This window comes from Pogona vitticeps, chromosome 2 (assembly GCF_051106095.1).
Source record: "Pogona vitticeps strain Pit_001003342236 chromosome 2, PviZW2.1, whole genome shotgun sequence".
Lineage (NCBI taxonomy): Eukaryota > Metazoa > Chordata > Lepidosauria > Squamata > Agamidae > Pogona > Pogona vitticeps.
The window spans coordinates 291,975,193-292,001,803 of record NC_135784.1 but is presented as its reverse complement, the minus strand read 5'-3'; the positions used below and the strand labels follow the sequence as shown (position 1 = coordinate 292,001,803).

The 26,611-nt window shown below is 42.6% G+C and overlaps 1 protein-coding gene across 1 annotated transcript; it reads right to left on the bottom strand.

The window, feature by feature from the left end:
• On the bottom strand, positions 1-24,919 carry C9 (complement C9). Its single transcript, XM_072992814.2, has 12 exons — positions 24,573-24,919; positions 23,336-23,429; positions 21,074-21,218; positions 18,994-19,141; positions 16,310-16,448; positions 15,489-15,749; positions 13,552-13,792; positions 10,367-10,492; positions 8,058-8,239; positions 5,736-5,964; positions 1,675-1,873; positions 1-179 (listed from the first exon to the last, which is right to left on the bottom strand). The coding sequence occupies exons 1-11, from the start codon at positions 24,710-24,712 to the stop codon at positions 1,695-1,697; spliced, it is 1,884 nt and encodes a 627-aa protein (XP_072848915.2). The 5' UTR covers positions 24,713-24,919; the 3' UTR covers positions 1-179; positions 1,675-1,694.
• Between the last annotated feature and the right edge of the window lie 1,692 nt (positions 24,920-26,611).

Below are 26,611 nucleotides of genomic sequence, written 5' to 3'. Positions count from 1 at the left end.
TGCCCAGCAAGTCACCAAGAGAAGTTTATTTTCATCTGTGCTTTTTGAAAAATTAATAGCAACTCATGATTCTGAGATTCAGACATCGTCTGGCATATCTTTTGATCTCTTTCACAGCAGGAAGTGTGATGAGTAGATCTGAGAGTCATTCAGGCTGGGTTACGGTTCCCATCAGACACCTGCCAACAGAGGTACAAACAAAACGTTCAGCTGGCACAGAAACAAGAAGGAGGTCTCAGCATTCAGAGGTACCCTGGGTTTTCTCAGAAGTATACAGTAAACATTTCAACATTAAATACCTTGGTGAAAAGTCTGGATGTGACCCATTATGAGCTGCTGGGTAGTGGGGTGGGTGGGGACAGAAAGAATGTGTGGCTTAATAATAGGCTTTCCTTTGCACAATTATATAAAATGTATATTATTGAAAAGTGACATGATGGTTGCCTTGTAAAAATGGATGGACTCAATGGGCTTTTTGTATTTTTCTGATCAGTCTGTCTTACTGTGTTTCCTATTTATTTTAAATATTTTTGCCTCACCTTTCTCCTTAAAAAGGACCCACAGGCACTTACACACAATATGTGTGAAAACAAAATATTAAAAGTATGTAAATAAAGTCTGGATATAAATCGTTTAAATAAATAAATATTAAAACCTAAAACCAATACATTATTCAAATATAGAGATAGGCACGAATTAAAATAAATGTCTAATTTGTCAGTTCGTATTCGTGCGAATCAATGCCCCCAATTAATACGAATCGATGAATTTTTAGTGATTTTTTTATCCATTGATTCGTTTGGCTGTAAAATGGCCTCCAGGCACCTAGAGATACAAAAATACAGAGATGCTTCCCAAGAGTCTTCTTTACAATCCCTCCAAGTTTGGTGAAGATTGGTACCCATTTTGTGGGTATATCACTTGGATGTCTGGAACCCAATCTTCACGAAACATGGAGGAAGTGTAGAGGAGAGTTGGTAGAAGCTTCTAGGTGAATTTGGTGTTTCTATGAGCTTGGGGGATCATTTTCTAGTGTTTAAAATTCAAAAACAAATTGACACATTGAGTGAACTATTCGTCAGGAAAAAAAATCATCAATTCATAATTCATGATTCATCGACCTTGATGTATCATGCATCTCAATCACAATTTTTCTGATTTATGTCTATCTCTATTTAAATATTTAAAGAGAACTACTAACACTGTATTAAAATGTTAGGTAAAAGCATTACTAAAAACATAATTACATACAACAAAACACAAACCAACCACTTTTTAAAAAACCTCTCCTAGAAAGTCAGTCACTAAGGAAAAGCTTGCCTGAGGAGAATAGTCTTCATCTATGTAGGAGCTTAGCTCCATAAAATGAAAACGATCCAGAGGGGTTTTATGTGAAATGTGTTGTGCACACATTGCAGAAACCAGGATGAAAAAAAAAAACCCTAGTTAGACCTCTTGAGTTAAAGTCTCAGACCTCTCAAGGGTGCAAAGGGTCTTTCAAAGACAAAATTGTCTATACCATGCTGATACAGACATTTCTATCCATTATTGAACAAAGAAGACCTTAAAAGAGTTGTTTTGTCCTTCCATATAAAGGAGACATGCATCTTCCAAAGATTTTCTGGTCATGGGAAGCTGTCTTACAGTAATTAGTAAACCCAAGTAGATACAAACCTGGCTGGGGCGTTCAACATTTATCTCTCTCTGTCAGAGCAATAGCCTGGTTCCGAGTTTGCTCCTGCGCACGGCTTGCCTCCATTTCCAGGTGCAGGATTATTACACAGTCTTGTTCGAGTGCGTTTTCCCTGTTGACATGCAGACCAGCTAGACCAGCAGCTCCAACTCCCATCAGTAGCTGTATTGATAACCGGAGCTGTATTGAAAACAATGCACAAATGTCTTGTTAAGTTTCCGACAAAAAAAGCATCAAGAATACAGATTCGTGTGATGTGCATTCTGCAACAAGTCTTAGTATCTATGTACCCAAATGATCACTTAGGATGCACCTTGAAATGTGCATGTCCCTTTATGTACAACTGCATGTTCAACAAGTTTAACTACAGTACATGTTTTTACAATGTGGGTCTTCAAAGCACAACTGCAAAGCACGAGTGAGGAGGGTTCGTAATCTTTCCCTTTCAACTGATTGTCCTCTTTGGTGGAGACCTAGGTTCTTGATTCCAGTACTCTATCAAACATATAGTTCTGCCTTTAAGATCTGTATTTTTTTTTTCAAAGCTGTATTCAGAGTTGTATTCAGAAGGTGCATAAGCGTCACAACATCTTGGTACCAGGCAATAAATTGCTCCATAACTTTGACATAACAAAGTCTCCTCTGAAAGGGTGGGGGGATCTATTAAGATGATCCGCCTTGGGAGACGAATGGATCAGGATGGTTTCCTGAATGCTCCGGGGGATTATCCGTCTGATATGGTCCGCACCCCTGTTGAAGCTCAGGTCACCCTATGGAATAGGGAGATGACCCGGGCGGTTGACACGATTGTGCCTAAGTGGCCTCTCCCTGCACGCAGAGTCCAGATAGCTCCTTGGTATACTTCTGAACTGCGGACAATGAAGTGAGAGGGGAGACGGCCGGAAATCCCGCTGGGAGTCTGATCGAACACGACTTAGAACCCATTACTGGGCCTATTTCGTGACAATACGGTTGGCAAAACTGCAATATTTTGCCATCCATATTGCTTCCTCAGAATGTCATCCAGCAAAGCTGTTTTGGGTGGTCCGGGATCTTCTTCAACCAGGAAATCTGGTGGAGGTTCCAGACTGCTCATCAGCTCACTGTGATGAGTTTGCCATTCACTTCGAGGAAAAATCGCACAGATTTGCAATGGGTTGGACTCCACAGTTACTGCAGAATCAGAGGATGTGTCCAGTGTGCCGTGCTTAGGTCAAGTATTAATGGATGAGTTTCAATTGTTGAGACTAGAGGATGTGGACAGGGTGCTGGGATCTGTCTGTTCTACTACCACTCCACTCGACCCTTGCCCATCTTGGCTAATTGGAAGATCTGCCAGAGGAGTTCGCACCTGGGTCCAGGAAGCCATGAATGCCTCTTTGAGAGAAGGAGTGGTCCCTACCACCTTGAAAGAGGTGGTGATTCAGCCACTCCTTAAAAAGCCTAACCTGGACCCAAGCCTGGTGGGTAACTACCGACCAGTGGCGAACCTCCCTTATTTGGGCAAGGTGTTGGAGTGGGTTGGGCTGGGCAACTCCAGGCACTGCTGGATGAAACGGATTTTCTGGATCAATTTCAATCAGGTTTCAGGCCAGGCTTTGATATGGAGACTGCCTTGGTCATCCTGTACAATGACCTTTGCAGGGAGAGAGGGAGTGTGACCCTGTGGCTTTCGACACCATCGACCATGGCATCCTTTAGGATAGCCTGGCTGGGTTGGAAGTCGGGGGGCACCACTTTATGGTGGTTCTGCTCCTTCCTGGCTGACCGTATCCAGAAGGTGGTGCTGGAGGACAGTTGCTCTGCCCCCATGGCGTTTATGTCATGGGATTCCTCAGGGCTCAATACTGTTCTCCATGCTGTTTAACATCTACATGGAACCACTGGGAGAGGTCATCAGGAGGTTTGGGCTGAGGAGTCAGAAATATGCTGATGATAGTTCTGTGGTGCTGGTGCTTGAGAGTCCCCTGGACTGCAAAGAGATCAAACGTATCCATTTTGAAGGAAATCAACCTCCAGTGCTCACTGGAAGGACAAATCCTGAAGCTGAGGCTCCAATACTTTGGCCATCTGATAAGAAGGGAAGACTCCCTGGAAAAGACCCTGATGTTGGGAAAGTGTGAAGGCAAGAGGAGAAGGGGATGACAGAGGATGAGATGGATGGACAGTGTCATCGAAGCGACCAACATGAATTTGACCCAAGTCTGGGAGGCAGTAGAAGACAGGAGGGCCTGGCATGCTCTGGTCCATGGGGTCACGAAGAGTCGGACACGACTTAACGACTAAACAACAACAAATAAGAATAATTGCATTCCAGTTTTGAGTCATGGTGACCCTTCTCAGGGTTTTCTAGGTATAAATGTGGGGTCACAAAGACTTATACACGACTTAATGACTAAACATCATCAACAACAACTCAGCTCTACCTCTCATCTTCCACCAATCCAAGTGAGGTGGTTTCTGTGCTGAACTCATGTCTGGACCTGATAATGGACTGGATGAGGGTTAATAAATTGAAACTCAATCCAGACAAGATGGAAATGATGTGAGTGTGTGCTTTGATGGACATTTCCCTGCCCTGAATGGGGTTACACTCCCCCTAAGGGACAGGGTCCGCCGCCTGTGGTGCTTCTGGATCACAGTCTAACTCTGGAAGCCCAGGTGGACTTCATGGCCAGGGGTGCCTCCCTTCAGCTGTTGAAATTATACCAGCTACGGTCCTACCTGGAGCAGAGTCTCATGACAGTTACACGTATACTGGTAATATCCCGTATAGATTACTGCAATGCGCTCTATGTGGGGCTGTCTTTGAAGACGGTCCTGTGAGTGCAACTGGTCCAAAATGACCTGTGCAACTGGTGACTGATGGGGCCACTAGGGAACACATCAAGATGATTCTGTTTAAATTACATTGGCTACCAGTTGCTGCCCGGGCCAATTCAAAGTGCTTGTTTTGACATATAAAGCCTTAAACAGCTTGGGCCCTGGATACCTGAAGGACCGCCTCCTTCCATATGAACCTACCTGGCAATTAAGATCTAGCCAGGGGGCCCTCCTGAAAGATCCGTCTCTCAAGGAGGTAAGAGGGAGGGCTTGTAGAGAAAGGGCCTTTTCGGCAGCTGCCCCCAGACTACGGAACGCCACCCCAACGGAGATCTGTCTGGCACCAACACTGATGACATTTCGGCACCAGGTCAAAACCTTCCTGTTCCAGAAGATTTTTAATTGAAATAATATCAGCTATGGGTCCTGATGGCAATTTTTAGAGTACTGTATTTGTAATTGTATTTTAATTGTTTCATCTTTTAATCCATTTAAATTGTTGTAAGCTGCCCAGGGACCTTTGGGTAGTGTGGGCAGCATATAAGTTAAAATAAATAGATAAATAGATAAATAGATAAATATATAAATAAATAACATCTTCCTCAAACTAAACTTACTGCATTTGAACTACAAATCCCATCATTGTCATTTTACTAAGGATGATGGATTTTGCAGTCTAAAACATCAGGAGAGCCCAAGTTTGGGGGAAATGACCTTTTGCATTATGAAGTATTTCTTGGATGGCAAATGAGAAAACCTAAACCATCTGCAACATTGAAAATTAAACATAAATTACTTTAAGCAGTGGGGAGAAGTTGCTCAAAGGTGATGAAATGTGGAAAGAAATGGTCATTGTGGAACAGTGTGGAAAACTATGCATAAATTTCAGGGTGGGACAGAAACGCAAAATTGTAAGACAAAACAAGGATGGGTGGAAATTCAGAAATGGTTTAAAGAAATGCAATAAAACCAAAAGCTGTGGTGTTTCACATCCCTATAGCCCACACAACTTTGGACCAGAAACTAATATGACCTTTTCTCACAAAAGCACCTGCCCTTTTAAATTTCCTACTACACCACTACCTTGTTTAATTCTGTTGTTCCCAGGTTTTTCAACACCCCGCCAAGCACCCTCTTTGTTGTTGTTGTTTTGCTGGCAGGCAAAAACATTTGTGGATTTGAACTGAAGCCTGAAGAGAAGGCCGGAGTGACATCTAACCTGAGGCAAGAGTTTCTGCTGGGATCTCGCAGGCGTCTCCTTTGAAATAAGCCGTGCATCCGCATTCACACTTTCCATTCAGCAGCATGACAGTCCCACCATTTTGACAGGGCTGGCATTTGCACACACTGTATTCCGCAACATAGTCTTCCACTGCTCTGTCGAGGTTCCGTTTCTTTATCTCGGCGTCGGGCATCTTCGACGGGACAAGCGTTGAAATTGGGCTTGCCTGTGGGGAATTTCAAACACCTTATGAGATACATTTCTAAAGCACGTGGTTATGGCTGTTGTGCAGGTGTGGCACTCACCTTCCCACGCATATATTCCACTTACCATGAAAAGACCATGAAAATGAGTTTAAGGAGCAGAGAGATGAGCGGATTTACAGTGGCGTTGCCCAATAGTATTCTCATGGCCTTTGCAATGGGGTGGGAACTGCGTGTCCCAGTAAGGCCTTCTGGATGGTTCCCCACCCCTAACCAGAGCAGTCCTATGTTGCTAGGGAAAAATATTGGCAAGAATGAATATGTGCATCTCCAGAAGCCTCTGATGGGAGGAGATTCTCTTATTAACATCTGGTTTTGTAAACAAAGAGAGTGTGGCTCACAAGAAAAGCAGAGAATAGACAGTGACTGGGTCCCAGAAGAGATGGGAGATGAGCAGGTGGGCTCCCTTTTAGATCTTCCACAGTGGTGCACTCTCACATCAGTGTGAGGGTATTATTTGTGGGTGACTGTTGGAGCAAAAGCTCAATGGTGCTGCCAGGGCAGGATTTTGTAACCGCATCTCTCTTCTCCAGAATGAGCATGAGGCCCTCCAAATGAAGCTAGATTAGCATACTCCAATTTTTTAAAAAAGTAATATACATGACCATCTAGAGAGTACCCCACCCCCAAACAAAACTATTACATCCAAAATCTATTTGTAAGTCTCTTTTGCATTTCCACAGAGGGTTTCTAATCCTTAAGGTCAACTGTGTTCTGTGGAGCTCATTGGAAACATGATCATGGATCATGTGAACAAGCTGGTTCTGGTCACAGACATCCCACCTCACATTGTTAAGCTTTTGTTCAGTTCACAAATGTCACAAGACATCTGAGTGCATAAGGCAAGGGATCCTAAATGTGTGCAAGAGGATAACTACTTATTTAGGTTAGTTGTGGACTTTTTAAAATTCTCAATATTCATCCTTGGTTCAGTGATTGTGAAGCATGCATTCGTGATGTGATCTATAGTCTGTGGACTGACACAGTTGTGTATCTGGTCTGCATTATCTGACTGTTCTTGACACTAGACACAGAGTCCGACTATGCATTACGGAAGCTGAAATCTGTGGGTTGTGCCAGAAAGATGATTCTGCCAGATACTCATGACTGAGCAGTCATACTTGGAAATCAAACTAGTGCTCCACTCAACGACCAATCACAAAATCAAGCAGGCCAATTTGCAAACTATGAGAGTTGATAAAATTTCAGTTTGTGCCAATATTTTTTTTAACACTTAAGGAATTCCCTCTTCCAAAGTGGTGCATGTTGTAACGTACAGCTTCAGTATTTTCCATTAACATCAATGTAGTATAGAATATGCTTCATATGCTCTGCTTTTTAATTATAGATTATGTGTGTCATTGATCCAAGTATATGGCTTGGCTCACTTACTAGATTTACCCACTTTCGGGTTTCTAGATTCCCAATGGTGGCAAGAATGGGATTCTAGATTACTTAACGTGTGATATAAATTGAGGATGGTGTTGTCTGATGGTAAGGAATTCCATAGCTGTGTGATGTATGGGAAATGACGTTTTTCATACTTTTGATTTCCAAAGTGGGGGACTTATAACCATGGCTGCTCACCAGTCTTCCTTCTACTTAAATCTGGATGTTCCCTAGTAATCCCTGCAGTAATTGTACCTTACTGAAGGAAGATAATTAAGATCTCAAAAGTGGCAATATCCGGAATGGATCTAAACATCTCAAAGACCTTTGAGACACAACTTTGTATAGCTTTATGAAGCAGAGGTAACATTTTGTTCTGCTATCTGTAATGTACGGTTCGGGTTTGTTCCATCTATACAGTGGGTAGCGATATTAGAGAATATCCTCCAAGTATCTTGCTCCTTAACTGCACACTAAGTGTGTAACTGATGCAAATATGTAGCTTGTATCACTTACTAAAGTTGCCCACTTTCTGGTCTCTGTATTCCGAGTGGTGGCAAGAAATGACACTCTGGATAACTTTATGTGTGATAGCAGATGAGATAATGGTGTTTGCAGCTATTTACCAATAAATATACTTGTTTGGCAGTGGGGGAAAGACTCTTACTTCTTGTGATATCACCGCGGGAGCATCTGGAAGCGTAGCAGCCCACTGGACGTAGTTCTCAACATCAATAACCTTTTGGCCAGTTGACAGCATTTCCTTCAGCCTCACTAAAACATCTGTCTTCCCGCCTTTAACTTGTGAGAGCACACCGTTGACAACTGTGTTTCCACTTGAATTGTCAACTATGAGGAGAAAAGAAATTAGAGCTAAGCCAACGATGAATTCTGTAGGAGCAGGACTGCTCCACTGAGAATATAAAGAGGGTCAGAAAGGCATTTGATTTCGGTGTTTCAAGCCGGGGTAGGGGGAGTTTGCTTTGTTGGATTACAATGGCCAGAATCCCCCAAGCAACACTCTGATTCTGGGAAATTGGAAGTGTAGTCCAAAAAGTAACTTTCTCAGGCTCTGCCTTTACTTGGATAAAAGATTTTTAAATAACTACCACCACCGTATAAACAAGCTAGAAGATAAGCTAGCTGGAAATCTGGAAAGGCAGAGATATAACCAGGACTCAGACACAGACTCAGATCACACCATAAGGCATGCCCCATGTGCCCTTATCCCTCCAGGCATGCAAATCTATCAGTGTTGCCTTTCTGAAACATCAGATATGCAAGCAGTGCTGTCTCCCACCTGGATAATTAAGGCAACTTCATGTTAGAATAAACAGGTACTCTTTTCCTCTTACAAGTCCATTTCTTTCAGAGAGGGAATCAGTGCCTCATCTAGTGAGGCCCAGTGGTGTAAGAGAGCTGGGTCTCACACTGTTGAAGCCCCAGGACCCTAAATGGTAGGGGCTATTATATTATCTGCCACCTAGGTCCTAGGGCTTCTTAGGTGAATCAGAGCTTAGCTGGAATCTTCAGAGTACCTGGGAAGCAAGTAGATTATGCAACCTATATTGTTAAAAGCTATCCTTGTTACAATGTAAAGCATTTGAGTGTTGATTCATCTTGGGTGGGCAATCAAAAGCCATTATCCCTAGAAAAGACATGCTCCTAATTTGTCAAGAGAGACTGATTCAAATGCTTGTATTTTTTGGACTCCCGTGGGACTACTAGCCTATGATGACTACTATGATGGACACTTATACTTCCACGTTTACTATCACACCATGGATGAGGACCCAAGAGAATCCCTGGTAGTCCTTATATCCATTGGTCACTGCCCTTTCATTATTCCTCAGCTGGCTAAATCAGGCAACTGTTGGATGCTGTGGCAATTGTTGAGTTGGAATGGGAGGCTGATCCCTCCTTCTACCAGCAAGCCCCATGGCATAAAAGGGCAGTGCTTGGTCATACCATGTAAAACTGGTTCCCCTGTCTTACATGGTACATTTTGGGTCTGGGCACTCTGTGTTGCTAGCTGAGATATAAATATCCCCAAATGAATGTAAAGGGAAATAGAATTCAATATGATGAAAAGGGCCTGAAGCCAGATATGCTGCACACAAAGCCCTTCTTTGCAAGGAAGCGTTCACATGCTTGGGCCAACCCCATAACACTTCAAACGTAACATCTGTCTTCAGCAGTGAGCTCAGATGAGCACCGTTTATGTTTCTCTCCCCCCCCCCCCATAAGAAACTGGAAAGCATACGCCCCAGACAAGTGCTCAGAAAGTTATGCTTTCAAAGTCTTTAAAACTTTTAAAAAGTTATGTTTTAAGTTACGTTTTAAAAGTGCACTTATTCATAAAAGCCAAGTTGTCACTGCAGCTATTATTACTCGAACTGTGCAGGTAATTAGTCACGTCACACATTATGAACTCCCTGCATTTGTATGACCAACTTTCCAGTGATATTCTCTACTGATATTGCACCTTGGAAATATTTATCAGAGTAGAAAAGGCAAAACCAAGTTGCATAAAATCTGAAGAATAACAATCCATCCGTCTCTAGAAGTGATTTCAGTGTTATTCATTACACCTAAAAATTAATTTGTAACTGCTCGTTGCATCAGCAGTTACCCAAAAGTAACTAGTTCCTTGTTGTTACTTGTAACCTATTGCTTCTAATCTTTGAATGTACTCAGAGGGAATACATATGCAGAAAAACAAACACATTTTTTACCTTTCCTTTGTAAAACAAATGAAGTGCAGAGTTCAATGTCACAATGCACAATTATGCAGCAGTAGCCAGCTGTCTACATGAGATTGTTGCCTCCTTAATTTCTTTTCAAATAAACGAGGGGAGGGGGAACATGAAGAAGCTTGCCTTTCCTTAAAAACACAACAGCTGTTGTTTACACCACACAATTCAGAAGAAAGTGGGGAAGGGAAACCAGCTGAACGAAAAAGGTTTCTTTCAATACCGTTTTTCATTTGCTCCGTTTTACACTTATTATCTGTAATGTTAGCATTGACGTCCATGCCACTAGCTGACGCAGCAACACCTGCCGTGAAACCCAGACAATTCTTTACATCTGTTTTGGTGATTCCTGAAAAGAGAGTTAATAAAAACATTGTTGGAGGTGAAAGGAGGGAAAGTTGGAATAACATAGCTGAATCAGTAAGCCTAAAAGAATTCACAAGGGCATGATATTTAGCAAGGAATCGACTTCCTTTATAAGTTGTTATCCTGTACTTCTTGCGTCCCTTTCTGAGGAGTTGCCATAACACAACTGTGTGTAACTACGAGACGTTAACAAAAATCCACGATTACATTGAACCTTGTGCTGTCAGTTGACCAATTCATTAAAATTAGTTAGTTGATCTATTAATCAATATAACAACTCAAAATAAATACCAAGGAGAGCGACAAGGAAAGAAGGAGGCTTCCCAGCACCCAAACGTTTTTCCCCCAATTGAGCCAACACGTTGTTCAAGAGGTTCACTTGTTGTCATATCTCCTCTCTCTCTCTCTCTCTCTGACGAAGTGGGACGCTGGGATTGGGGGCAAGGTTTGAGGGTGGGAGGGAGTTGGGACAGGTACCTGAGGGGTTGGTGGGTGGTGAGTGATTGCAAAAGCATGGGGGTGGGGTAGGAGGATGAGTGAATAAGTGGGCAGGCATGTGGCTGAGTGACCAAAGGGGTGACTGGGTGGGTGAAGGGCTGATAGGATGGGTGAGGGGCTGAGCAAGCAAGGTGGGGGGTGACCAAGTGGACCAATGGGCAACTGAGCAGGCGAAGGGGTGTCTGGGCTGGATGAGGGCCGGATGAGGGGCTTAATGAGCAAGGAAGGTGACCAGGGTGGTGAAGGGATGACCAGGTGGATGAAGGGGCAAGCAAGCAAGAGGGGAGCGAGCGGGCGCACACGAGCTGACTTTTGTTTATTTATTTAATCTCTGCTATCTGGTATAATGCTATATCAGATAGCAGGATTTTTTAAAAAGTGGGTGCGGTGTTCACATATGCAGAATCGATTCCAATGAATTGATTCCACATTCCCCTCCCCCAAATAAATGGACCTCTGGCAGAGGAGCAGAAAAACCTGCTCCCCTGCTATAGTGCTCCGCACATGTGTAACTCGAGTGTGCACTAAAAATGATACAACAGTGGATTTTATTGTCAGTGGAACTGAGACCTCAGATGCATTTCATTCTCTGAGGTTTCAGGTTAAAACTGAGATGTATCTTTATGATGTCATAGTCTGAGCTGTATAGCAACATTTGCAAAATGGTGTGTGTGTGTGTGTGTGTGTGTGTGTGTGTGTGTGTGTGTGTGAGAGAGAGAGAGAGAGAGAGAGAGAGAGAGAGAGAGAGAGAGAGAGAGAGAAGATAAAATATAAATTTAAATTCCAAATATGCAGTGCAACTAAAATTTGCTGAGGAAAATTAATTGGTTGAAGGCTACAACATACAGTGGGATGAAAGTGCATTATTATTAATAATATTAATCAATTCTGATTGATGGCATCCCTTTTTCAGGGTTTTCCAGATAGAGAGTACTCAGAAGTGGTTTAGCATTCCCTTCTTCTAATGGCACTCTGAGGCTGTGCAGCTTACCCAAGGCTACATAGGCTGGCTCCTCTAGGATGCACAGTGGGGAACTGAACTCCCAACCTCTGTTTTCACAGCCAGATATCTAACTCACTAAGCTATATAGCCCGCTAACACTGCTTTCTAAACAGTGTGGGTCGTAGGTGGATTTTAATCTAACGGAAGATTTCCGGTTGATCTTAAGTCCGTCAAGAGGAATTTTGAAACCAGACCAGAGTTGGCAGGATCCCGTTTCCCCAAGATGCCATTATGAAATCCTGAGACCCCAGGGATAAAACCCAAAACAAATCATTCTGGCTGGACTTAATCCACTGTTGAAGCAGCAGTAGACTAAGAAGGACAGGTATGTTATGTTCTAAATATTTCAAAGACGGTTGTATTTTGGTTAAAGATCTTCTGTGGTTTCTGTGTTACGATGGATGAATGTTTGTATGATGGGGGGGGGGGGGACCCTGAGATTCAAGGCCAAAGGCTGAGTTCTCCTGCTTGCCAAGTGACCTTACCAGGAAATGGACTTAATGTGGACACAATGCCAGCTATTACAGTTTACACAGTATAGTGTGATATAGAGCAAGGGTCCAGATGTCAGACAGAACCATTTGACAATAGTTATGCTGAGATATTGAGAAACAGTCACAGATAGAATGCAAGCTAATGCCCTCCATGGTGTGGGCCAACACCACAGCTCATCATCACCCACTGAGATGGGCCTTGAAGCAACACCTCCAAATGTCTTAAGCAGTTAAGAGAGGAACCTCCAGCCTCTGCTGGAGGCCTTCGGCGTTTGCCGCAAAGTTGGAGGCATGCGATAGTCAGATACAATTGGACTCACCACAAAAGACATTGTTCTCGGGTTGCTTTGCCCAGGATCACACAAGCCTATCAGAAAAACAGGTTGAATCTTTTTAGGTCAGCACCTAATCTCTGCTGATAGCTAGCACTTGTTTTGCAGTGAAAGGTAGATGATGAAAGGTAGATGAAAGGTAGCTGGCTGAATTGCACTGTGATCTGAATATGAGGCTGCAGAGCCAGAGGTTGGGAGTTTGGTTCTCATGGTGCTTCTTGGGAGAAAAACCAACCTGTGTAGCTGTGGGCAAGTTGTACAGTCCCAGGGCACACCCCTGCCCCTGAAGAAGGGAATAGTAAACTACTTCTGAGTAATCTATCTCTAGCCACCCTGGACAGGGCTGCCGTCAGTTGGAATTGACTTGACAGCATGCCATTAATGACAACACATTCTTCTTATTATTATTACAAGTAAGCCTGTACATGTGCGCATTTTAATGCAAAGGGTAATTATGAAATGAATAATTGTATTACGAAACAAATTACAAATTATGAATTACGAAACGAATAAATGTATACCACCCTGAAGGCTAAATATGGAGCAAAAGAATGATAGATAACATTTAAAGAAGGCCCAACACTACCTAAAGCCAAAAGTTAAAGTTTTTATGCGGACATTTTCAAAATGGAAGGCTCCAGTTTTGCTATGTGCCCTCCTCTTGCTCCCAGAATGCAACATGTGTAAGAGGTAGATTTTTATTGCAAATGCATACCTTCCTTTGACATTGTTTCATCGTCCAAAATGTAGAGCAGTTCATATATTCCTCCGTAAGTCCCCCTCCGTGCATAATGTGTTCCATATGTTTCCAGAAATTTGAAATATTCTCCCTTTTCATATTCGGTGGGCAGATACTTTAAATCTTCAAGGAACACGTCATTCAGGCGGACGTCGCGTGTCCGCATTATGAAAGATCCCAGCTGGATACTTGATTTTACGTGCAAAAACGTTTTTTTCTGCAAGGAAGGAAAGAAGTCCGCGTTCCACCATTTTGCCCGTGGGCAAAACAGAAGAGTGGGTTGTTTCCCCACCTGTTATATTCATAACCGTCCACTTAATGGGGAGCAATACCATTTTGTACATTATAAACTAGATTAAAGATGCCTCTTTCTAGCAAGGGATTTGGGGAACAGTAGTTCTGTATATAAAAGGGTTTAGCCTGTCAGAGCCCTGCTTGTCTCTTTCTCAAAATGTCCGCCCACAATGTCCCATGAGGAAAAGAACACTAGATCCATTTCATGGTCACAAGAAGGCACCTCTTGTGTTTCCCTCTTCTCAACTGTTTAAAGCAGAGGTGGGCAACCTTGTCAGGTCTTGGAAGCCTTCATCTTGGAAGCCCTCCTCCAGTCCTAAGACCCTCCACCCCCATAATAGGCCCCTTTGTGATGTAGATGGCATATGGTAAATCAATTAGATCTGCTGGGATTATTGATTGAGTCCAGGCCTCCGGACTGAAGAAGAGTTGGCATCTGTATCTTTGTGGCTGCTTTATCACTGATCCTAATGCCAGAGCCGGTTCTGGCCTCCCTGGGCATTTCTCTGGCCACAGGATGGGTGCAGCTGGGAAGCCATCCACAATATTAACAACAATTCCCATGGGCCCTCCCCCAGAGCAGCTCTCCAGAAGCAATAGGAAATTTCATTGGTAGGCATTTTCCAGGCCTACCTTCCAATGTGGTGTAGTGAATAGAGTAATGGATTAGGACTCTGGAAAGCAGGGTTCGAATCCCCACTTGGTCACAGAAACTCATTGGGGAGTGAAGGCTTTTAATTGAAATAACATTAACTGTGGGTCTTGATGGTGGCAATTTTAATTGTATTTTAATCGTATTTTAATTGTATTTTAATCATATTTTAATTTTTATTGTATTGAATTTTAATTGTTGTAAGCCGCCCAGAGACCTTTGGGTAGAGTGGGCGGCATATAAAGTAAGTAAGTAAATAAGTAAATAAGTAAATAAGTAAATAAGTAAATAAGTAAATAAGTAAATAAATAAATAAATAAATAAATAAATAAATAAATAAATAAATATCTCCCATACCCTGAAAACCCTGTGAGGGTCACTATAAGTCAGTCCTGACTTGATAGCGCAGAACCCCCCACACATACACCTTTGGTTCTGGACTGTCCTCACAGAGTCCGCAAAGCATGGATGGTGATCCTGTGGTCATCCATGTGTTGCAGATCCACCACCTCCTTCCTCCTTAACCGTCAGTCATGCTGATGAGGTTGATGGTATGTTGTGTATCTATACATGCTTACTTGAATGTCCCACTATGGGTCAACCTATATGTTACAGTTAGTTACTAGCAACTGAAAGCATGTTACTGTTGCAGGGATATAGTTCTGGCAGAGCTTTGTGCCTGGGTATAAAAGTGGTGCTTACTAGTACAAGCCCAGTCACAGAACAAAGCAAGCCAATTTGTGAACAACATGAGGAGTGAAAAGAGTATGCTGTGACAATCAGACTTTTTCAGCTCTGAAGGTATTGCTGCTTCTAACGACACACTATTTATAATGTATGGCCCCATGATGAATGGATCATGCTCAGAGGTAAGTGTGCAGGGGATTATAGTGGTATTTCTCATGCTATGCTGATATCAAATTTCCAGGAATCACACAAAAAATTGCCTTCCCCCCCCCCAACTTACCTTTCCTTTGGATTCATTCAAGAATGTGCTGACACTATTGGTTCCACTTGATGAGATTGTCAGACTGGGTTCAATGGAGGAAAAACCTTTGGTCTCAGCTGGAGTATCTTTTGTCTCCGTTGGAGTATCTTTTGTCTCAGTAGGAGTCAGTTTCAAAGAGAGGCTTGCCCCAAACGTGTGTTCTGTCTTACTTAAGAATTCTTTCACGGATGTCACCTGGTCCTCATAATACTCAGATCTGAAGTTCTTTTCTCCACTTGTCTTGAGGATGCGGGAGGCAGAAGAATGTAATTAAATTGGTGTTTAATAAAACGGCAAGGCAATCCTAAGCAGAGGTTAGAAATCTTACTCTTCAGGCGACAACTTCCCAAATCCCCCAGCTGAGGAATCTGGGAGTTGTCGTTTTAAAAAATGACATGTCCAACCTCTGATTCTAAATACAGTAGGACCTGCAGAAGATCAGGTTGAAGCCCACACTGTGGATGCTGAAAAGCCTGTACATAGTATGCTCCCTGGCTCCCTCTAATGGCCGATGATGGTAAATACATTGTAGAAATATGCATTTCTATGGCAAACCGGAAACCCAATGTAATGTAGGACAGTGTGATGAACTACAACTTTGGAGAGCAGGGGACAAATTTCCATTCAGCCATGGAAATTCACTGAGGGACTGAAACTGATAAAAACATTCTTTAAATATCTCACTTACCTTATTAAGGTTGCTATATGTTGATTCCAACTTGACAGCATGTAACAACGACAACAACGGTAGCTGAGTGCACTTCAGAAAGAACCCCCCCCTGAGGAACAGACAGACTTACCTCGTAATTGAGCACAGCCACATTCCACGGCTTGCGATAATATATGCCGGTATTCCCATCACGGACTCTGTCACACATTCCATTGAAAAACTCATTGTGAAATGCATTTGCCCTCGGTTGCATTCCTAGAATGTTGATACTGTGTGAATAATATATAAATAATATATTATTTATTTATTTATTTATTTATTTATTTATTTATTTATTTATTTATTTATTTATTTATTTATTTCTATCCCGCCTATCTGATCGTATTCGACCACTCTAGGCGGCTTAAGTAGAGTACAGTGGACCCTTGACTTACAGACGGCTTGACTTACAGACTTTTTGAGTTACAGACTTCTCTGGCCGCAAAATTTAGGTTTGACTTGCAGACTGAGATTTGACTTACAGACCGGAAAAAAAACCAAAATGGAACAAAAATGGCCTGTTACGGGATTAATCGGTTTTCAATGCACTGTAGGTCAATGGAGACTTGACTTACAGACTTTTTGACTTGAGAACTGCCTTCCAATACGGATTAAGTTCTCAAGTCAAGACCCCACTGTATCTTAAATAATATCTAAATAATAGTATCCGAGGCCACACGTTTAATCAATACGGCCAGTCTATCAAAATTTCTGCATCTCCCTCTGCTGTACAGCCACACAGAGAAGAGGCAGGACGCAGAGCTCAAAGAAAAATGTCTGCAATCAGAGACCGCAGCTGAAATATTTTGTTGTTTTATGGCAACAGTAGGTCACCATGGCCCTCCAGAAGTTTTTTTTACCTAATTAGCCAATATAACAAAGGGTTAGGTAGTCAGTGTGGTCTAGCAGGAGACCTGGGTTCAAATTCCCACATGGTCATACACACTTTGGTGGCACCACTAGCAAAATTCCCTCCTTTAATATCTCACATACCTCAAAAACCCTACTAGGATCTCCATATGTCAGATGCCGTCAAATATATATATTGCTATTCATTGCTATTTATTATATTATAAATAGAGAGGGTCACAGTTCCCCAGTCCTGCTTTCTGGTAAACTCAGCTCTAAAATTACCATGGGGAGGGGGAAGATTTCTCAACTAGTAAAGGAGTGGAACCGACAGAACTCTTGCTTGAGCCAATACAGATAACTAGCAGGGCTGTAATTAGAGCAAAGCAACAGAGGCTTTGTCCGAAGGCAGAAAATTTTAGAAGGCACTGAAATCTAGAGGAGAACCACTGCTGAGCGTTCGGAAAATAAATAGTAACGCCTCTTATCTTCTTCATTTTCCTTTTGCTTTGTTTAAGTATAAACTTTCTTTTTTCTTGTCAAGGACATGCTACAATCTCTTCCTCCTGTTTGATTCGGGGGGGCTCATCCTCATGACTCACAGGTGGGCAGTAGGGGGTAACTAGGAGCAAATGCTGCTTGCTACTGGGGGTGGGGTGGGGGCAAGATGGCCAGATAAAGCTCTGAGTTCTGCTTCCACCCTGAGAGAAGGAAACCCTTTCCAAGCTTGGCTCTGCATTTCTGGAGAAAAGAAGAATTATTTGGCTGCTCCTGCTGATTCTAAGACAAGCCAGACAGAAAAGTTCCTTCTTATGTGCAAATGCACACAAGGCTCTTCCATGAAAGAAAGAGGGGATATAAGTACCATAGATGAAATTTTAGAAAAGCCATGGGGGCCTCATCAAGAAGCTGTATAATCAGCATGTTTAATTCTATGACGCAGAAAGGAGAATGTATTATCAGTCACTTGATTATCTGCAATGCTGCTTTGTTGATTCTTAGGGATGCTGAACATGTCAAGGCCTTATGTAAGATACGTACACCCCAGATAAGAGTCTGATGAGCACTGGTAGATGCAGATCTCATTTTGTCTATCCCATAATAGTTATTTCTTCCCATTACTCATGCTAGCACTTGAAAAGTGCTCTGTTTTCCTTACTTTCTCATTACTTTTAACCCACTACTGCATATTCCTGCTTGTTATAATCTTGCTTACTTTTCTCTCGTTTTCTGTTTCTTTAAAAATAAATCTTGGGATTGATAGGCTGAAGTCCTGCTGGGGAACTCCATCTGCGCCAAGGGAATAACGTCACCACCACCAGCATATTGCTTGATTAAAGGCCCCCATTTGTGCAATTTTGAGTTGCACGCAGCTTTCATCCAATGCAGTGAAGTCACACAAGTACCCCAAAATGGCAAAAGGAGGACTTTTAATCAATGGCAATTTGCTGATGCTGATGACATTTTTCCTCTCATGCAAATGGACCTTGCTTGACAAGATTTCACCCATAATGTTACAAACGTCAGCCTTTAAAACACTATGGATGGTTTAAGAGAAGAGGACATACAGTATGAAAAGCTCAAACAGCCTCTGGAGAGGCCTACAAATGTCCTTTAAAAGTAATATTTTAAAAAAGCCTTAGTCATTATATCTGCAAAAGGATTTTGTTGTTCCTTCTTTATCGATTCCTGCTCCAGTAACTTTTTACAGGCAAAGAAATTGCTTATAACTCATTACATCCAAGAACTGGTATTTCCAATATTATAAAGAAGTGCATTTTCTTTCCTCTGGTCACTTTGGGAAGCTTATTTCTCCACAACAGTATTTCATGGAAGAAACCAATGAGCTGATAGTGCACTGTATGCCTCATCAGATACCCTCTGATGGGCTCCATATTCTGCTCATAAACACTTTCTGTAACGTACCCACGTCCAGCGATTCTTCCGAGCTCTGATACATCAATGATCCGATCACGGCAGGGGGCAGGGCGCTCATTTTCACACTCAGCTTCGTCGGAGAGATCGCCACAGTCATCTTCTGTGTTACACACCAACCGTGACTTTATGCATTGTCCTAAGGACAAAATCAGGAACGAGTCAAACATTGCTATGTGATAAGAATCATAGATTAGGTTAGGCATCCTTCAGTTTTGAAAGACTATGGTAACGTGCTCTGTATGGAGGACTTGGAACAGCATCTAGTGTGGCTGAGAAGGCCAATTCAAGAGTGACAGTCCCTTCCACAGTGAAGACAAATCCAATCTGTCCCCTGTCCAACTCCCTGGTTTTGCTGCTTTTGTGACTTCCTCTTGCAGGAAACGTAAATAAGACCCCTACCTATTCAATCAGAAGGACTTGATTTGTTTGGTGGGTGAGAACTGGAACAGCTAATAGATTATGGGGCTAGAAGGATAGGCTACCTTCATTTGCTGACCTATTAAAGGAACATCTCATGCATTCTTTTGATTGGACCAAATGTTCTCAGATTTTTTATTCCCCCAACAGTCTTTTTATTTGCTACAGGACTTCATGCTTATTTGTAATTTAATATCTACAGAAAAATATGTTAAGGATATGCAGTCTAGACCAGAATATTCCACTAAACGCATAGAAAGAGCAACACAAGAGGACATTTATACGGATATTTCACAGCATTGAATTAGCATATTGTACTAAAACCCAGTAAGATTGCTTTATGTCTTATAGGGTACAATCAGATAGTAATAAAGGATCACATCTGATTGCATTCAAAAGAGTTGCTTCGTGTGTGTGTGTGTGTGTGTGTGTGTGTGTGTGTGTCTGTGTGTGTGTGTGTGTGTGTGTGTGTGATCTCCCTTAAAGCAACCTTTCTATGCACACAGGTATGTCTCCAGCCTAGCTACAGGGTAGCCATGCAGCTGGATCAAAAAAAGCTTGGGCACAGAGCAGGGTTGGGCTGGTTTATGATCTCCTATACATTGTGTGTTTGCTGGAATATACGGTAGCTGACACTAGACCATGACACAAGCAATCCAAATCATGAGCTTTTTCTCTGTCTGATGGCACCCGTAGTCTGTTTCTCACCATGTAATTTTCCATGAAGGGAAGAGGTGCTTTTATCTGTCCCATTTTGAACCAGTACTGGCAGGGCTGGAGACGCTGCTGAGGCTGCTGCTTCTGTATTTACTAAGCAGCAGGTGTGGAAGGGGCATGGATGGCAAGGTGGTGGCCAAAGCCATTGACCTCCTAATTGAGTCTTCATTCCTCACATCCCACTGGTGGTTGTTTGGCTCCTTGTAATACTGAAATAAGATTCAATTTATAGACCCTCCATATGGGTGCACAGAAAAAAGGCCACAAAATGGCTTGGACTGGACAGGGATACTGTCTTAAAAATTTTTTTTGTAGAAGCATTGGCAAAATCAAAGGGTAAAATAACAGTGGAGGGTGACCCACTCCAAGGACAAAATACTGAGGCACCTTAAAGACAAAGGGACTGGCTGTTTTGGGGCAGTCTCAATTGGGCTGCAAAGGATCGGTTAAGGTCTCGGAGAATAGTGGTGTGCCATTTAGTGCGCTCCTCCTGTCCGAAAGGCATATTGACCCTCATGTCAATTAAATGCTTCCCCTGATTGCCTGAAGTGAATTTCTTAATGTCTGCCAGATTACCGCTGATGCGATGAATCACTTCAATTACATTTTTGAAATGATTTTTTTTGCCTGTTTGTGCATTGCCAATCAAGAAACTGCCTGAAGCTGGAAAAAAGAGCGGCGAAACTATTTACCAAGGAAACCGCATGTCTGAGAGGTACAGGTGGAAAGCCTGAGGAACTTGGGGAGCGGGGAGAGGAGACCCAAGAAGAACTCAAGTCCATCTATATTCAAGGATATAATACGCCAAAATAGGTAAGTCAGAGAAGGAACGCTCAAGGGAATTCTAGCTACCTTTCTGTATCTTTGCTGCCCCCGGTAGCCCTTAGATGTTTTTGCAAGTGTAGTTGTGACTTTCTGCATCTCTAACACTTACCGCTGTCACACTGAAAATCTTTGCCACAGTCTGGTTGCTCTTCAAGGCAAGGGGTATCTGGCACGCAGCTTTCTCTGTGCCCCAGAGATTCATGGCACATTCTTCCTCCAAACTGTCCATAACGCAGGACGCTTCGTGAGCGATACTTTTGGGAAGACAGAAGGCAAATTAGTCTGCATCATGAAGTGTAGGTGGAGAGAATGGCTGAGGGAAAGAACGTGCAACATAAAAGGGGGGGAACATGTATATCTTGCTGCAAGCGACTTGCTAGATCAATGATACCTCCTTCCCTCAGTTTCCAGAGTCAACGGATTAGTTCTTGTGATGTCACAGAGGCAGAGCAGGGAAAGGCTGGGAGGGAAGCATCCACAATACACATGCACAGAGACACTGGGTCCTGCTGGCAATGAATGGAGAGAGCTTCAAAGACAACTCAGATGTGTACATCAGATGTTCATCTCCTCTAGTGCTCCTCACTCTTGAGATTTGTCTCCTAAACTGAAAGTCTGGAGAAGTATAGCAATTTCTTTGAGATTTTATCCAGGTTCTTGAGACTTGCCAATGCTACCCCTGCTCCATAATGGTTTAGGAATTTAGCAATTCCTAAAAAGTGCAGGCACTCATCATGATAGACTCCAAAGCCAGCCTTCTCTTCCATAAGAAGAGTCCAACAGTGCAGGTATCTGGATTGGTCTATAGTAGAGGTGTGCAGATTAGTGTTTGGGCCTACAATATCCAAAATCTGCCAAATAGTATGGCCACAGGTCATGCTACCTATAAAATTCCGGGAACTGTAGTCGAAAAGCACAACTGCATACCTTCAGCCTGCATGAACAAATGAGGAGCAGATGTTTTGTAAAGCTATTCACTCTTGATTGTAATTTAAGGCCAACTCACCTATGTTTGAGGAAACTCCCACCCCTTATCCCTCCTTGCTGCAGCACACCCCTTGAAGATCCTTTTCCAGGTGCGCCATTTTTAGGTGACCGAAGAGGAGGTAAGGGGTTAGGAAATTATTTTTGCAGAACTCTGTTTTATCAGCACACTATGAACTCAGAGTTTGGGAAAGTTACTTCTTTAGACTGTGGGTATCATCAGAGAGATAGTTCGCGTTTTGTACTGTCTGTCCAGTGCAAGCTATTTCCCAGTGATCCGACAATGTACAGGAAGTCGCAAACTGGCATGACCCTGCTTCATGCCAAATCCTGACTTTTTTTGGTTCAGTGACAGGGCTACTCATGTTTGCTGTTGAGCTGAAATGATTCCTGTGAGCACCGAAGATTCACGATGAGGGAGATCACTCCTAACGAAGTGACCATTTCCAGCACAATCCTGCATCACTATCTGATCACACCCTATGACTCCTGGAACACCCCACACTCCATCCTCAGCTAGCATAGCCTCGCTTCCAAGTTCTGCTTTAAATGTCACGGATGGAAAAGTATCTCACACCAACTCAAAGTACGGGCATTTCCAAATGTAATGCACCCATGCTAGAAATTAGAAGACCCTGCAGAACTTTTGTTTTTTCTTTTTCTTTTCAGAAATAAGATGGAAGAAACAAGGAAGGGAGAGTACAATATTGGATGAATCCCCTGTAACATTCCATGAGTGAGGAAGGTTGATGGCATGATGGAAACCTCATCTAAAACCACTGTACATCAGCTATGTTTCCCAGGACTGCCTGCTTTCAGAGTTCTAGAAGGAGGTTATTTCATGCCACTCACTGCCTGGGTTTTTGAACTGGAGACAACACAGTCTAAGGCTTGTCCATTCCAAATCCAAACCTATGGCCGTCAATGGCTCTGAACAGAAAAGTCTATTTCTAAATCCCTCTTGAGGCAAAGCCTGTTAATTCACTAAAAGATGCAGTTGGGGTTTTATTGCAGCCTCGCATGCCGCCTGGGGTTTGAGTGACGGGGATAGACTTTTCTGGGCTGTCAATCTTTCCACACTAATCATTTCCTACCGCCTCTGAATTCAAATTCTGAATTCCTTGTTCCCTCTCTTTAGTCTGCTGGAAGTCAGTCTGTTGTTTGTTTGCTGTTGATCTGCTCGCAACAGTCATTTTTATTTTTATTTTTCTACAAATATCTCAGAGTGAATTGCTGAGACTTTAAGTGCCAGTTAGTGAGAAAAGGGTAGGCTGTGGGGAACTTGAAGCTATTTGAGTATCTCTGTGCTTCTGGTGAGTAGCAAAAAATAGAATTTTACCCAAAACCCCAAACTCTGCAACAAATGCAACACATTCTTGTGACTTACTCTTTCTCGTGCACATGGGTTACAGGGTCCCCATTCACTCCAGGCGCTCAGCAAGCAATCGATGGGAGTAGGTGCATTCGGTTCTCTTCTCACCCTTGCACAGAACAATAAAACTTTTTATATACCGTATTTTTCGCTCCATAAGACGCACCTTTCCATAAGACGCACCAATTTTTTAGGAGAAGAAAACAGGAAAATATAATCTGTTTTCTTTGCTCCATAAGACGCACAGACTTTCCACACCCCTGTTTTGTGGGAAAAAAGTGAGTCTTATGGTGCAAAAAATACAGTATATAAAACATTGGTTGGTAAACTGAATTCAAAAACGATCTTTAGGCTATGACAGCCTATAAGTGCAATGCATGCATGTAGAAATATAGAATCAGATTGAATGTGATGAGAGAGTGCATGGCAAGGTACGTGAGTAAATGAAATTATCTGGATTCAGCTGCATATTTGCCATGGTTTCTTGCCTGTTTTAAAATAAAGGGATGGTGTCTTTATCGACAGCTGTGCCACCGTGTGGATGGCACAGTGAAAAGTGGTCTAGCCTAGAGATGGGCATGAACCACCGGTTTGGCAGGTCTCGCTGGTTTGTTTCTCGGCCAAGCAGGTGTGTGGGGCTTCCCAGCCTTCCCTCCCCTGGCTGGCGCCCACTCCGAGGCAGTGCCCCCCCCGGCTTCCTTGCTCTGCTTCCTCTGGGAAAGACTTGATGGCCTCGTAGACCCCTTCCAACTTCATTTTTCTATGATTCTGTGATTAAGTATCTTAGACTATCGGCTTAAGCTAGGCACTTTGGTTCTGTCCTAGCATGTACGGGAACTGACTCAAAAGAGGGTGATCCCACCTACATGTAAACACAAAAGCAGTAATCCCTGACAGGAGAGCAAAAAAGGCATACGGAGGTATACAACGGGGCTGGACTGGTTTGCAAGGGCTCTTAAATTTTCTGGTCACTAGGAAAGGAGTGAACCAGCCCATCCTCAAAGCAAGCGGGAGACAAATCTCCATCTTGCCACATCTTAAGCTTCATTTTCAGTGCTCATTAAATAATGTAAGTCTTCTTGAAAGTAAACCCACCAAATTCAATGACACCAGTTCCTAAGTATGGTTACAGAGGACTGCAGCCTTTATATACCCTCCTCAGATTGCAGTTTCCATAAAAAGAGAACACTGGAAAAATTCAGAGAAACGTTCACACAGATGATAACAGACTCCTTAAAAATAGCTCACTTACCTTGATTTCTCTTCGGTGTAAAAGCTGTTTGTTCCTAAAATGAAAAGTGCCCCTATGAGAAGGAAGAAAGTTGACATAGTGCTGGTCTTAGTAACGATGCTAAAATAACTGAAAAACAATTGTTCTGAAATCGGAGGCATTTAGTCATTTCCTTCAGTTACATATTAGCCAAACAGCAAACAAAAAACCCTGCCAGATCTAAACAAAATTTGCTGTTCTGACTTTTGGGAAGTGCTTTGAAGTTTGTTGGCTGTGTTAGATTTGGAAAGTCTAATACCCTGGGCATTCCCCAAACAGGAATATATATATACGAGTATATACCAGGAAGACAAGATGAGAAAGAAAATATACAAGGAAGAAATCCCAGGCCTTTGAAATCTCTGTTCCAACTCTGCAGGTTATGAGGAAACAAGAAAACAATGGCACTACTTGATATCTTGATCATGAGGGCGGGGGGGGGGGGGCACAGCAAACCAGTTAAAGGCATGTGAAAAGGGGAACGTGTAACACTCTTCAAAGCACGCTCGACTGCATTTCCACTGTCAAGATTTCACATGACTGAAAATATTTCACCAAGTGTTGCGTAAGCCCAGTCATTTTATACAGAAAGTATTGTTGGGAAGGGAAAGTTTTGTCAGGCAGGCTTTTGTGAGCTGCAACCTGGTTCATCAAATAAAGTGCAGTCTGAAGGAGTGATTTTTCCTGTCTCTGGCCTAGAAGCCTAAGATGGCTTGCTCCTCAGACAGACAAGATGACCTGATTTCAACAAGCAGAATTCAACTAGGCAGAGTGTCCGGACAGAGAGCTTCTGATGCTGTCAGTTCCAAAGCATCCCACAGCTATGTTGGCTTTTTCTTCCTGAACAGATTTGTGGAAAACAGAAGAAAGTTATGTGGAGGATATCATCAGGAAACACAGACACCTCTGGTAGAACGTGATCTATTACAGGATGATTCTTCGGAAAATAGCACATCTGGAAATTCCTTGAGAGTCAAAACTTTACTTCAGCACTGGGAACAGGACAATGTTGGCCTCTGTTGTGCACCTCAACACACCAGGAAGACGGCTCATTTGCCATGACTTCTTCTGTAGTGTATAAGGGCAGGAAATATGCTTTCCAAATTAATGAGGCCCCAGTGAAACCCAAGCTGAAATGAGTGGAAGCTGCAACGTTCAGCCTCATAAATAAGACACTGACTCCATATCTGGAAACAGTGTCCCTTGGAGAGGAAAACACTGTTTATTCTAACATTAGCTTGCCTCAATCTGCATTTTGCAAATTTAGTGACATTTGTTTATAATTGGTCAGTCCAATTGTTTTGACATTGTAGCTGTGAAATATTTGAGAGCATAGAAAGACAATATTGCAAGATGAGGAAATATGCAGTTGTATTTGTTTTAATTTGTGATTATTGTCATAGCTTGCACAATAAGGCAAAATGGAATTAATGACCAAAGATGAGATGCCCCGGCCACGAGAGCCGAGCAGGGTTGTTAAGGCATTTAGTAGGTCCCTCATTCACAGTAAACTAGAGGTGATTGCAGCAACAATAACTCTATACAGGAAGGAGACTGATGTGGTAATGTAGATTGTACCACTTCAGATGACAGGAGGAAGATTTTAAGCAAGCCTTTTTCCTGTTATGTGGATTTCATAATTTCACCCATTAAATCAGAAGAGACCATGGACACCTGCTATTGCCCACTGCCAGCCTCATGCAGCCTTGTCCATTCTGTCACCTCACACTGAATTTATCAGGCGAGTGCAGGGCAACCGCTTACACATTGTCAAAAAAGGGCAGAAAGCATCACCACAAGAGGACACCGGTATATGTAAACTTTTGCGGAATATTTAATTTCTCATTAAATTCCCTTTGCTATGCAGTAGAAGTACTTAAACTCAGAGAGGAGAAAAGCTTCACAGTTCCTCAGAGTTCACCACTTTCTCATTAACTGGCAGAGATTCAATAATGCATCCTGAGGCATTCGTTCATTACATTTCATTACTTACAGTTGTAAATAGAACAACAGCAAACAAA

Bases quoted from the DNA above. Each gene is read 5' to 3' on its own strand.
- C9 (XM_072992814.2), bottom strand. From the start codon at position 24,712: ATGCCTCCGATTTCAGAACAATTGTTTTTCAGTTATTTTAGCATCGTT. The intron at 8,240-10,366 runs GTATTGAAAGAA...TTCTCCTCATAG, and splicing joins AACGGAGCAAATGAAAAACG to TTGACAATTCAAGTGGAAAC. The intron at 5,965-8,057 runs GTAAGAGTCTTT...AATTCCCCACAG, and splicing joins CCGCGGTGATATCACAAGAA to GCAAGCCCAATTTCAACGCT.